Source organism: Amblyomma americanum, chromosome 2 (assembly GCF_052857255.1).
Source record: "Amblyomma americanum isolate KBUSLIRL-KWMA chromosome 2, ASM5285725v1, whole genome shotgun sequence".
In the NCBI taxonomy this organism is placed as follows: Eukaryota; Metazoa; Arthropoda; class Arachnida; order Ixodida; family Ixodidae; genus Amblyomma; species Amblyomma americanum.
The window spans coordinates 84,080,606-84,094,099 of record NC_135498.1 but is presented as its reverse complement, the minus strand read 5'-3'; the positions used below and the strand labels follow the sequence as shown (position 1 = coordinate 84,094,099).

The 13,494-nt window shown below is 41.4% G+C and overlaps 1 protein-coding gene across 1 annotated transcript in view; it reads left to right on the top strand.

The window, feature by feature from the left end:
* The first annotated feature begins 2,075 nt into the window (after positions 1 to 2,075).
* Positions 2,076 to 13,494, top strand: part of LOC144119848 (sodium-coupled monocarboxylate transporter 2-like) — a 34,342-nt gene continuing 22,923 nt past the window's right edge. The window contains exons 1-2 of the mRNA XM_077652370.1: positions 2,076 to 2,642; positions 13,163 to 13,423. Coding sequence (XP_077508496.1) covers positions 2,532 to 2,642; positions 13,163 to 13,423 — 372 coding nt within the window. The 5' untranslated portion in view covers positions 2,076 to 2,531. The remainder of the gene's footprint in view (positions 2,643 to 13,162; positions 13,424 to 13,494) is intronic.

Below are 13,494 nucleotides of genomic sequence, written 5' to 3'. Positions count from 1 at the left end.
TCGTATGAGAAGTCAAAGCGTGATACCAATGATCTTTGTGGCTGAAATTAGTTAAAGGTCGCTGTGGTGCCGTTCAGTCGGAAACAGTCGAATCCCTTTTGCTGGCATGGTGACAGAATGGCCAGATTACAGCCGAAAGCCGTTGGAAATGAATACGAAAGAAGTTTTCTTCTGTGTACTTGACCAAGTTTGGGACAATATTTATCATAAAGCCGGAATAGTAATTATTGCTTGAACGGTACTCGAGTGTTGATCTGTGGCAGCTCCAGCACAGTCGCGAGTAAATAAGATTAGCACAGTGACGTCTCGGAGTGGTGAAAATTGAACCGCGCGGCTCGCGCGGCACCGTGCTTTGCGAACACACCTGGCACTTCTGTTATGGCGTGTTCGTAACCGCAGCACCAAGCGTCGCTTTTACCGCTCCTGTAGCACGTCACTAGTGCGAATCTTTTTGCTCGCGACCGCATATTCGTATTGCGGGAGTGTGTTCAAAAATACCTCGGTTAGATGATAGAGGAAAGCACACGTATCAAAAACCAAATAACGATTTGTCGAAGCCTTTTCTTTGTTCAGAGAGAGAGATGGAAGGTTGAAGCAATGCCCAGTTACTTAAATAATAGGCTCTTTTGGTATATTGTTGGTTGAGATTTGTTGTTGAAACAGCAGTGTTGCCTTTGTTCACGTGTACATTCAGGCCGGGATAAAACGCTAACAGCACATGTGCAGAAAAGAAATTATTTTGCACGTGTACTTTCAGCTGCGTTATACAACCCACCTGACTCATGCCACTGGGTAATGCGTCTACCGATAGTAAACATTCATAAGCGTTGGTCAAGGATCACAACACTTTAAATTGCAAAAGTATGGCATATGCGTGCTCGCGTTTGATTTCGATCTGACAGTACTTATGAAGAGCCTCTCGCAGCATATTGTACACCCGGTTTAAGGATCAAGGATCAAGACGATTAATAGAGTCGAGCTAATATGATGTTACTTGAATTTAAATAAAGCACATGTGCTCTTCAAAATAGAATTATACTATATAATAAATCTAGATGTTTCTTATTCAGGTTGAACAAAATGTTTGCAGCTCCGCGCATGGTCTTCGTTTTATTCAGTTTATTGCTTCGTGTCATTGTAGCCGTATTAACATCAAACTTGTAGGGGCCCTTCAAGCTACAATTTTTCTAGATGTAAATGACCACCGTTAACAGTACAAAATAGACTAAAAATATTTTCGTGCCCGAGCATTTTATGACAATGGGTCATGCAGTGAACTAAACATTCTTGTGCAGGTTTGCAGGTTGCTTGATATGTACCGTAATTTTGAATTCTGAGCTTTACGACCTCCAACTCACCAAACTCACCATTTCACACAACTTCTCGGCTACAATGGCTTTTTTGGACTGAGTAGGGCGTTTCATATGAACTGGCGCAAATGCTTCTTTGCGTACTTTTTTTACGGCATGCACCATGATCGCCGTTAGGAATTACGAAAAGACATGGTTCATCTCAAGACGCGCGATTTCGTTTGGTTATCTTTGAAAGGAGACAGGCGCGCGACACTCCCGCAACCACGGAACGAAAACTCGGAACGCACCATTGCGGTGTTCCTTCAAGAGCATGCCGTCATAGAAGTCCGCCTATAGCAACCGGTACAGAACAAATAGCCTGTTAATTTACCTGAAAACGTGATGACGGCACTACGGCGATGGTGAAATTTACAGCTATACTGGAAAGATGTGCAGTGGAGGCATTGAAAAGTTGGTCATATCGACGTCAAAGTCTCTGCTAGGCCTACACACGTGTGCATACGTTTAGCCTTCGCCCAAATATGCAGAAAGCATGCTGGAACACGTGGCTACAGTGAAGTGCGTGTCTCATGCGTATGGCCAGACGCTCGATTGCAACACATGCGAAATAAAGGACGAAACAGCGGTGAAAGTGCCTCTCATCCGGTCTTCTCATCGCCCGGCTGAAACGGTTACAACAGCCGAAGCAGCTGCAGGTGTGGCACATAAAACATCTACCTTTTGCTCTAGCCTGTTTACAGGTTACTGCCGTAGGGACGGGAATTTGCGCCGAGGCGTTTCCTATACAGTGAGGTTCTTTGCCTTGCACCAGCTGCAGATAGAATTTCACAATATCCGCTAGCGCGAATCTGTTTCGCGAAACTGTTATATTCCGTTATTTTTTGTTCTTTAACGAATGGTATATGCATCGAAAGCGCTGATTCATTTCGGCCACCTTAGAAGCAGTTGACGGGCGCACGATGTCGAGCTCCTGCAACGCACTGTAGTGAATCGAATTTCGTACAGCCTTCTCGAGTAAACGGTAAACCCGCGCGCTATCTTCCTAACTAAGGCCGAGGTCTCGGATGGTAACGAAGTGAAAGAAAAAAGTTTATCCAATGAAAACTTACATAGCATAAAGGACCAACGGTTGTTGCCTATTTTTTCGAACGCAGACATATTGAACTCACCGTATAAGCACCACCAGACAGTTAGACTCCTGAGCAGCCCAGCTGCGTTATGTCTCCGCCGAAGAACCTGGACGCCGCCGACTGCGCTGTATTCGGCGTGCTTACAGTCCTGGGATACCTCGTTGGCTTGTACTTCTCGTTCTCGCTACGACGGAAGCAGGTTAGTTGTTTTCAAATTTTACTAGGATCGTTTTGTTCGCTGCGTGCTTATTTTGCACAGCAATTTAGAGAAAAAACCAGAATTTGCAAAAAAAAAATGCCAAGAAGGTACGCCTAGTATAAAGAGGTGAAAGTGGCTATTCGGTTTTGAGAGCGTTATAATACACTGACAGACGGTCGCAAATCAATAGTCAGTCGAAATAATGCCAGAGAAAAGCAGTGCACACCTACGCAAATCTCGTGACTGTATAGGTTTCAATCAGAGGCGGCAGTCATGCCCTCTTAAGCCTAATAACCGAAGTAAGGCATAGACTTGTATCAAGGCGTTGTCATGGCCTTCAAGCTCTTGACATGCTATTGAAGCAGTGTGCGTTTAAAACGAAAAATTGAGAATTATTATGCACTGTCTCATTCATATTTATACTAGTACAATTTCGAATGGCATACACCCACAAAAAATTACACAATTAAAATAATCGTATAAAAAATAGTTTTCCAGATTGCAAATTTTGCAAGATCTTTTCTTACAACAAGGGTCTTCCATGCACATAACATTTTCTGCATCTACATTTCCTATGATTTTTGCTTTTAGCAAACATTGTATTAATTCTACCACTCATGTAACAAAAATATTTAGAAACTGTGGCATATCTGGAATACCACCAGACTAATTTGAACTCACTAAACCAGAATGTACAGGCAATAACATTTTTGGGATGCAACTGCAAATTGGAGCCTTTAACTCAAAAGCTTTCCCACGCTTTAAATGTTTTTATTAACACTGCTGGCCAGAACAAAAATGAAGTGTGCCAAATGTTTGCGAAGTTGCGATAGTTATCTACCGCTTTGTTTTCTTATCTGCGAGTCATTTTGAATGTATTTTGTTTTCTGTAACAACAGCTGTCCTCTCCTTTTAGTTCCTGTTTTTTGCATTATTGCGGTGTTTGGTATACCCATTTTTCATCATTAAAGCATTGGTACTTATGCGCACAATTGTTACCCTTATGCTTCTTATTACTTTCTGCAATAACTCCTATGAGCTCATTAAGTTTTTCTTTACTGTCGTGACTGTGTTTTATATTTTGTTGCCACGTTTGCTGTGTACGCTTTGGTGTGTAGTGGCTTTTTTCCCTAGTCAAGTTCCCTTAGCAGCTTTAATACATGAAACCGTCGAGAAAAACCTGTTAAAATACAAAGACTGGAATTGCGGTACAAGCCGCAAAAGTGTCTCGCGGCCTCAGAGCTAGGTCCTCAGACCCCGTTGTATAGATGAGTCCCAATAGTGCCCGTAAACCCTCACTTGTGGGGCTCTTGATTCTAAGATGCACGCGGGAGATCAGAAGACTATTGCCAGAAAACAACAAGCGAAATCTCTACATCTGTCTCTGGAGTCATTAGTGACTATCTTATGTATGTTGGGAAGGTCAGCGATGGCAAGCACGCTGCTACCTTAACTGGTGATATTAAATTCTTCTGCTGGCATGCCTCAATTGTAATTTTATTGCAGGAATGCATCTCGCATCAACATATTATCCAAACGTTTTTACTTTCCTTTGTCTAATCCCGCTTCATCACTATAAATCCCCGAAAATATAAAACGTAGTAGAAGTGTTAAATTTTAGCGAGATGCAAGTGTACACTGCTTGGGCCACTAACAAAAAGCGTATTCCCCGTATTCTTTCGCTCTTTTTCCAGCATGCCAATGGTCACCATTAGCCTGCTTTATATATATATATATATATATATATATATATATATATATATATATACATATATATATATATATATATATATATATATATATATATATATATATATATATATATATATATATGCAAGGAAAAATACTTGTGGCCACGGTGACTAAACAGAGACCAACGTTTGAAACAATGTAACAATATATTTGACGTCTCGACCGTGGAACGGCCTTCATCAGAATGCCCTGATGAAGGCTGTTGCACGGCCGATACGTTAAATTCATTGTTTCAAACGTTGGTCTCTGTTGAGTCACTATATATATATATATATATATATATATATATATATATATATATATATATATATATATATATATATATATATATATATATATATAAATATATATATATATATATATATATATAGTGGGAGCAGTCGGGGTTGCTCAACAGGCCAGTGAAAACTTCCACAGTGAAAAGGTCACAACTGGTTCGATTATCTAGGTTTATTCACCAACGGTTTCAGACGATGGACCGTCCTTCATCAGGGTTATAAGTCGAATGAATACACAGATGTGCGCATTTAAGGGCCTAAATGCAGATGGAGAGGAGGAACTTTCTCTCTTTCTGTGTCGGAGTCTACTAAGGGGGAAGGAGAATTGTGAAACAAGTTAAAAAAAGCTCGTTAAAATACAGAGGTGACAGACATGCAGCAGAGCTGAGAGGGTTGGATTTTCTCCGAGAAGACTTAAGCAAGAAAGGTTTCCTTCTGCGGAAGCGAGAAGTTCGAGCACAAGGGGAAAATAACGAAAACACGGAAAACAAGAAAATAACAAAAAGGAAAACACCAGAATACACTGAAACAAAACACAAATGCGCACATAGCATGACATTACAAGAGTTCTTAACATCTGCACCGCTGGGGAGCGGGTCATATATATATAAATATATATATATATATATATATATATATATATATATATATATATATATATATATATATATATATATATATATATATATATATATATATATATATAAGGAGCAGACAAGCCAAATGATATGCGGGGGTCGTTTCACAAGCATATGAAGGAAGCTGACAGTCACTGAAACCAAGGTTCATAGGGGAATGTTTTTATTTTTTAATTTGTAGTGCCAATAAATGGGAGAATATTACTTCGATTAATCTGTCGCCTAAAGAAAATTACTTATAAAGCAGCAGGATCCGAGCCCACGACCTCCGAATATCGCGTCCGGTGCTCTACCAAGTGAGCTACCTCTACGGCTGTCCAATCTGCTGCTTTCGTGGGCATGTATGTTTTTTTTTTGCGTGTAAGCGGACATGATAGTGTTCACCAGCGCCACCGTCCTCCATTGCGGTGGACGTAGCACGTCCTGTAATATCGCGAGTGTGACGTAGAACATCATCTAACGGCGTGGGAGGACGCTGTGCAAGAGTCTCTTATGCTACCTATGGCAACAAGACTGCCAGAACCGAGACCCCGTTAAGCTATTAGCAGACAAGGCAAATGAAATGAGGGGCTCGTTTGACAAACATATAAAGGACGCTAACAGTCACCAAAACCAAGGTGCATAGGGGAATGTTTCTATTTTTTTTTAATTTGCAGTGCCAATGAATGGGGGAATATTATTTTTGATTAATCTGTCACGTAAAGAAAATCACTCATAAAGCAGCAGAAATAGCAACCATCCCGCCGGTGGGATTATCCCAACCTATGACATCCGAATACCGCGTCCGGTGATCTACCAACTGAGGTTTGGCGACGGCTTTTCAATCTGCTGCTCTCGTGGATATTCAGGGTTAAGTCGAATGAATTCGACTTAACCTAAGTCATTCCACTTAACGCTGATGAAGGACGGTCCACCGTCTGAAACCGTTGGTGAATAAACCTACATAATCGAACCAGTTGTGACCTTTCCACTGTATATATATGTATATATATATATATATATATATATATATATATATATATATATATATATATATATATATATATATATATATATATATATATATATATATATATATATATATATATATATATACCTTTTTAAAGGATGTGTATAGCGACTTTTTTATTGTGAAAGTGTATTGTCTTGATTAAGGTAACCCACAAATATTCGAATCATTTCGTTTTTGTAACGTCGTTCTGCTCTTCGAGATGCGCCTATTATGATTATGCATTTGAATGCACTATCCACACTGCTGTAACTCTCTACAGAAGGGTGCTGGGACGTTTGTCAGGCTCTCCATGCCTTTAGTCCCAGTCTCCGCTTGCTTTATTGAAAAATAAACGTCTTTCTATCAATTACAAATGCTTCCGCGCCGTTCATGAACATGCTGCGCAATACGACTTGAAGCTAAGAAACTAGTTCTATTTTCTCATTATGTTTTTCCTTCCTGCGCGCGGCGACTTTTAAAACCTTTGTGAAAACAGTGGAGCGCAGACATTGTGAATGGCCACCACTGTGGTAGGCGTCTTGAAATGCGGCCAATTGTGTGATTCACCTGTGTCAACGGTAATTTTTTTGGACGATCTTGGTAGCAGTGACTTTGAGGATGCTTCATCTTCGCGTAGTACATCACAGGGTGAATAAGTCCGGAGAAACCAGCCCGCAACATCAGTGCCATTCAGCCTGACACATCACCTTCATCATCATCAGTTTCAGCACATTTCGGCTTGCTTTGCTGAACTCAGCGGTCATTTTGAAAAGGATCTTCATGTCACCGATGCTACTCGTCTTAATTTTAGGGTTCTCACATGATATCGGATGATCCGATACCACCTGCTTTGCCAAGGGTCCGCCTTACTGTTTCGCCAGAACAAGTACAAGGCTATTTTCCCTACACTCAGGGTTTTCAGAACGAGAAACTACGTTAAACTTAACTTTGATTTTTTTTAAGTTGCCGTTGAGTGGAAAATTATTTAAATATTCTAAAGTTTCTTTTGAATAATTTGAAGGGGTAACAGCATGTATCGACAAGCTTTGATGGAAGTTAAACGACTTGCCCTGATTTCGCAAATAAAATTTGATAATAAGACATCAAACAACTAACGAATCTAATGAAAATAAAAACTGTTATGTTCATGTCGGTGTATTTTCATAGAATTTTCACATCACAGTAATTTCATCAAATGGTTTTAAGAAGAAAAAACATGATTTTTCTCGCGGTAGGAAAAGAATAAACAAGTTAGCGATCAGAGCAGCTAGCGTTTCCGGCAGGAATTTAAATATAGTTACTTCGTTTAGCCGTCATAGTGTACATGGCGGCAGGACGTTTTCAATAAAAGCTTCCTCTTGGAGACCTTGACTCTCCTATGTTAGCCAGATGCTTTTCTACAGTAGGAAAACAGTGTATGACATTTAAAAAGGAAATGCTGTATTCCTGTTTGGGCGGGGCTTATTTCACGCTTTGCTGCATGCAAAATACAATAGTTTATCTGTGACAAAAGGACCATAAAGAGCATAAATTAATAGGATGGAATTCCAACGAAAAGAAAACATTAAGTTTGGTTTCGGAGATAAATTTTTTTAAGAACTGAGAACTAATATTAAAGTGAAAGCCATTCTGCAGGCGTGAAGTGTGTCTTGAAATGTTTGGCAGCCTTGCGTCGTTCTGTACTTTTTAATGTCAATAAACGACGTTTCTTGTAGCGCAGACTTTATAGCCTTTAATCCTAGTTTTGGAAATTGGATAGAAAAGAACGTATTAATAATGTCCCGTTTTAGTGCCTAGCATTCGATACAATTAGAAATTTCGGGAATTGTGAGTATATTAAATTTGTCCAAAACAGTTTAGTGTGGTATGTTCTAGGAAGAAATGCACTGTCAAAAAGTGTGTCACATGAAGGCGCTCTATGTGGAAAAACGCTGTTGAATCAAAGCTTTTTTTTTAGTTTAACCGTAGTCTTTACTGCTCAAAATCTAGAGCTTCTATCCACGCAAATTTATTTTGTAAGCCGTTTTTTTACATCCTTTTAAATAAAAAAGGGGAGCGCCGAATTCACGGTGTATATTAATTCATTCACGTCCATTCCTTAAAAAGTGAGAACAGCCGTTTGCACATGTTTTAAAGTTGGCAAGGATAAATATGCACCAAATATTGTTGATAAAATTATTTCAAAAAATGATTCTTTATCTCTACAGCGCACATCGCAGTGACCTCGACCTACTTGAGATGTGTACACTTTAGTGATGGTAACCTCTATAGTAATATTTCAACAAGATTGCATTCTCTACCTTACGTGACCTCGGAAGCCAGGGCAATTGAGATTCAGGATTAGTAGTTCATGACTTATAAAATAGAAAGATTTTGTAAACTGTTTTTGTAGCTTTTCTGTTTTTTCTTGTCACCACTGTCCACCAGTGTGCTCGCCTGCGGTCTGCCTCCCCCTGCGTGTATGTGTTTTTTTTTCACGTGGCTTTTATAAAGGCCGCAGGCATTGTTATGCTATCTTTTTAGATTTGGGCTCGTGGCTTATTCTGAAAATTTATGTATGTTTGAAAATGAAGTCTTTTTTGTTTTTAGAGATCCTTATTACTTTTTATTTGTGAGCAATGTGCATTATTTTAAATCCCGCTTTGGCATAACAGCACAATCTATGTAGCCATAGTTCAGGATTTTAAATGTTTAGGTACTTATAGTTTAAAGAATTTAAGCTGGAGCAAGCTGCTAATGTATTAAACACTGTAAACAACAAATTTTCTGAACTTAGCTAGCTATGTCGAAAAATCTTCTATATCTACAATGTATAGTAAGTCTTTTAGAATACGCAAGTGTGAGTAGGATAAAGCCAGTAATATTCTTAGGACACTTGAACCTATACAAAGCCATGCAGTTCTTTTCATCTCAAATGTTATGATTGTGTCATCAAAGCTACCGCGACAGAAAGCATCTAGGTTGGGAGTCCCTACAGTTCTGGCTTACTTTGCTCTGGAAAACAGTTTGAAACTACATGCTCAGTGAAAAACTTGTCATTGAGCAAGATGAAGAAACCAAAGCAGTAAAGTTCAACCAAAACCATTCGACAGAGGTTCTGGTTGAGATCGGAAATTTAATTTAAGTTAAAAAAGAACGCAAAGCCAAAAAATTTAAAAAACATTGGCGGTGGTTTAGCTCTGGTTAACCTTGGAGTGACGCTATAGCTACAGCTGGCAAAGTGGAACTTGCTCAGTTGAATTCTAAAGTCAGTCTTTCGCCGCTCCAATTCTCTGGGCGTTCCTTCTTCATCTTCGTCCCACTTGACACGGCGCATGCGCACAACTCTGGCAGCTCGGTTTCGCCGGCGCCCCGCGCCGCCGGCAGTAGCATCTGCTCCGCGCCACGTGGCTGCGCCGCCACCGCCACGACGCCGCCACGCTGAAGGCTCGAAATGCTACCGTTATGTAGCTATCACAACAAAATGAAGAAAAAAACACAAAGTTCGAAACTAACCCGGTTTTCTCATCAGGTGTGACTGCGGGCGAGTTGCAGCTTGCTTTCTTGCGCCCTCCTTTCGTAAACCGTCGGGTCAGTGGCCGTAGGCCTTGGATGTAAAAGGGAGACGACTTCTTAGGGAGCAGTTTACATTTCCCCGCTTCTGCTGAATATGCCATGCCATGACTGAAGTAAGAGCCTTCTGCACGAGCATGGCTTGGTGCCCAGCACATTGATCCCATCGAATCAATTTGGTGGTCATGTGCCTCGCAGTGTTCCGCCATCATACTTTGACCTCTCACGATTTGTTTGACATTCGCTTCGTGCTGCTGCATTATATCGAGGATGTTCCTCCTTTCGCCAATCTACGACGCTGAGCACTTCGAGCAGGGGAGCTTGTATACTACACATGTAGCGTTTTCTTTTTGGTCACGGTGTCTTGGGCTGGGGAGGTGGCATCCAATGCTGGAAGTCGGACTGTGTGCAGCTTGCATCCATTCCTTTTCGATGATAAGGGCCAAAGTTTCACTACAGCCTTTCGCATAAGGACTGCAAATTCGTTTTTTGGCAATGGCATTTGCTTGGTTCAGAGGTGGAATTATTTTTTGTTTTTCTTGCCTATTTTTGGTTTTTCATAATACAAGGAATAAAGGAGATGGGGTATCGATTTTTTTGTAGGTCAGACAGCTCGGTTCTTTTCGCTTCTTTTTTATTCTGCAGAAGAACAGATGGTGTCGGCTCTCTTCAATAAATTCCTAAGACAGATGCCTTGTGGGTACCGTGTGGGTTGGTTTTAAGTTCACAGAGAACCGTGAGCCTTCTTGGCGTCTTGTGAGTAGAACGCAAAGAAAAATGAAAGCTGCCCTGCTGTTCGCGCTTGACAGTAAAGTGTATGACTGGTTGGATGGAATTTAGGTGAGATTGAAGGTTTTCTCTCTGCGAATTTCTTTACACTCAGAAGCAATCGTCTGCGTAAGGTAGGAACAACTTTGGTTCGGAACTCAAGGTGTGAATGGCACGTCTCTCGATTTTATCCGTAGTTAAAGTAGCCTTTGTGACAGAAATGAATGCCCCCCTAGAAGTCCCAGAGGTCTGAGCTAAAGTTGCACGTGAAAAATGAAATCGATACTGCAGAGTGACGTCACTACACTGGAATTGACGTTTCTTACAGCAAAGGCATCAACAGCTGACAATTCTCTTCCAATGCGAACACATATTGGAATTAAGCGCCGCTGTGCATTTTTTTTCGCTCAGCTTCCTTCGCTCGCGAAATAAGCGAGTAGAACAGCCTCTTAAACGTAAATGTCACATTTAACGGCAAAAGCTCTCCGACCGTTCTTAAAGCACATCAGCGAACACTAATTTAGTATTGTAACTGCAACATGTGCCGTGAACTCGGAGTAAAAAACAACAGGTGAAGCACGCATTCGGCAGCAGTTACACTGGCCTAATTGTTTCTGGGTCGAGGAGTTGTATGTGCGTTCATGGGAGGGTTGCCAAACAAAAGGAAAGCTGCAAGGCAAAGTCAAAGCTCCAATGCAACTTGTTGAAATCAGGGTCAGATGGAAATTTTTATCGTCCTTTTTTTAATAATGTGACCAAATGTGGTCCCAGAATCCCAGAGATAGAAATTACATTGTTGCATACACATGCATTGCTTGAAATACCAGTGAAATGGTCGTAGAATTTCATTAATCAGTCATGTGATATTTAAACTGAACTTGTGGTTCCTACGTGAAACTCATTATCACTATTGTTGAGGAAAAAGAAATACTGGCTGCATATCTTCAAATAATATCTATGTTGCCGTTGAAAAATCATGGCCTCATCATAGAAAAGCAGTGCACAGAATCGAGAAATTCACGCGAGAAACACGTATATTTAAGAGGAGCACTGAACGAGCATGCAGGATGCGCGCCATATAGCCCACAGATGGTCCAGCACCATGCCATTTGGCGCGCTCGACGTCGCCTTCAATTCACATCGAGGACAGCACCCGTACCCATAGTAGAGTACGGACACGTAACAAAAATGACACGCCGCTAAGCGCAGGCGCAGTGACGCCAACACCCCAAGGCAAAGAAGGGGCGGGGATGAGGGAGGTGCTCCTCGTGCGGCACAAAAGCAATCATTCGGGAAGGCAGGACAGGAAGCTCTGGTCCCGCTCTCATAAACGCCCAAAGTGATCGTGCTACGAGTGCTCGTACCCAAAGTTTAGTCTCCGCAGGATGTCACCGGCATTATGGGCCCGCCACATAACTCGCACTCGAACTACTTAAGCACCATCCTTCTCAACGAACATTCGTAAGGTTTGCGATGAAACAATGATTTCGCAGCTTTCACGTGGCTGTTCAAAAGCAGTAAGAAAAATGAGATCACACCTGGTAGAAACTGCACAACTCTCGTCACCTGACCCATTATCACCGTCTGCTAGCATTCTCCACCGCGGACTGCGCGCTCGGGTCGGAGAGGCACAGCAGTTTTAAGGGGTGAATAAATGCATTACTGCAATAGAAAAGATAAGTAGGTTACTCTGGTCGAATATCGGTATCCTACAGCTACAATTTCGCAGATTCTCGAAATTTATAGATTCACAAGCCTTCCTTCAGCCCTGGAGTAGGATGCATATTTTCGGCTCTCGATTCAACTTCAACCTCACTGCTGTCCTGCCTGCCTCCGGGAATTTGAGAGAAATATGAGCCGGAAGTTTTCAAGAAGCAGGTGTGAGGCTTAATACTCGAGCTTCTGGCAAATAGCTGGGCTAAATGACTAAGGTAAAAAGAACAAGCAAAACTTGGTGCTCTACACATGCCACAGAAATAAAAATTGTTAGCAAAATTCTATTCCACATGGCGGTTCGCAAAATTTGTAAGAAATAACTCGTCCTTCAAGCAAAGGTTAGTCTAGTTTGAGAGCTTCAAGGAAGAATGCTAGGCAGCAACATAACCTACCATGTACACATATGCGCTCCTGCATTAAAATTTGTGTTCATGGACAGTAGTCACTGCATATCGAGGAGAGCAACACACTTTAGGCATCGACTATTTACAAATAAATCACACAATCCTGATTAAATTTAATAAAAGGGCCTGGCTGTGCATAAAATATGTAACTCCTCTTCATCTTTTTGTTGCCTTGCTTTGTTCTCATGCAGTAATCCCCAATGTACCGCACCCTTGCGGAGCACATATAGCTTGCAGTTCCCACGTATTATTTCCTTCGTATGTGTCGTCCTTCTCTCAACGTTTATTTCTATTTTCTGTGCCAAGGACGGCCTCCAGTTGTAACAAAAACACCGATATTGGGAAAGATATAAGAGTACATCGTCAAGTCACGTGCCCTTATGCATGTTTACCTGAAGGGCATGCACTCTTTCGTTTGCAGGTGGCGTCTGGCAGGAGTGCTAAAGAAAGTGCCGAGCTGGAAGCATTCTTGGGCGGGCGCAGCCTACCTCCCTTGGCTTTGGCCGTCTCCGTCCTTGCGTCTGCGGTGACTGGGATGCACATAGTGCCCACAGTTGGATACTACTACGCTTATGGGTTCCCCGTATTCTTTTTGAATGCATGGATCATAGGGGCTGCAATATTTTCTACATTCACAGTGGTGCCTCTTTTCTACCGCCTGCGGATTTCGACCATATTCCAGGTATAAGATGAGTACTAGATACTAACGTATATATCGAAGCTAACCTCTTAGACACGCCTCTAGAGAATTTG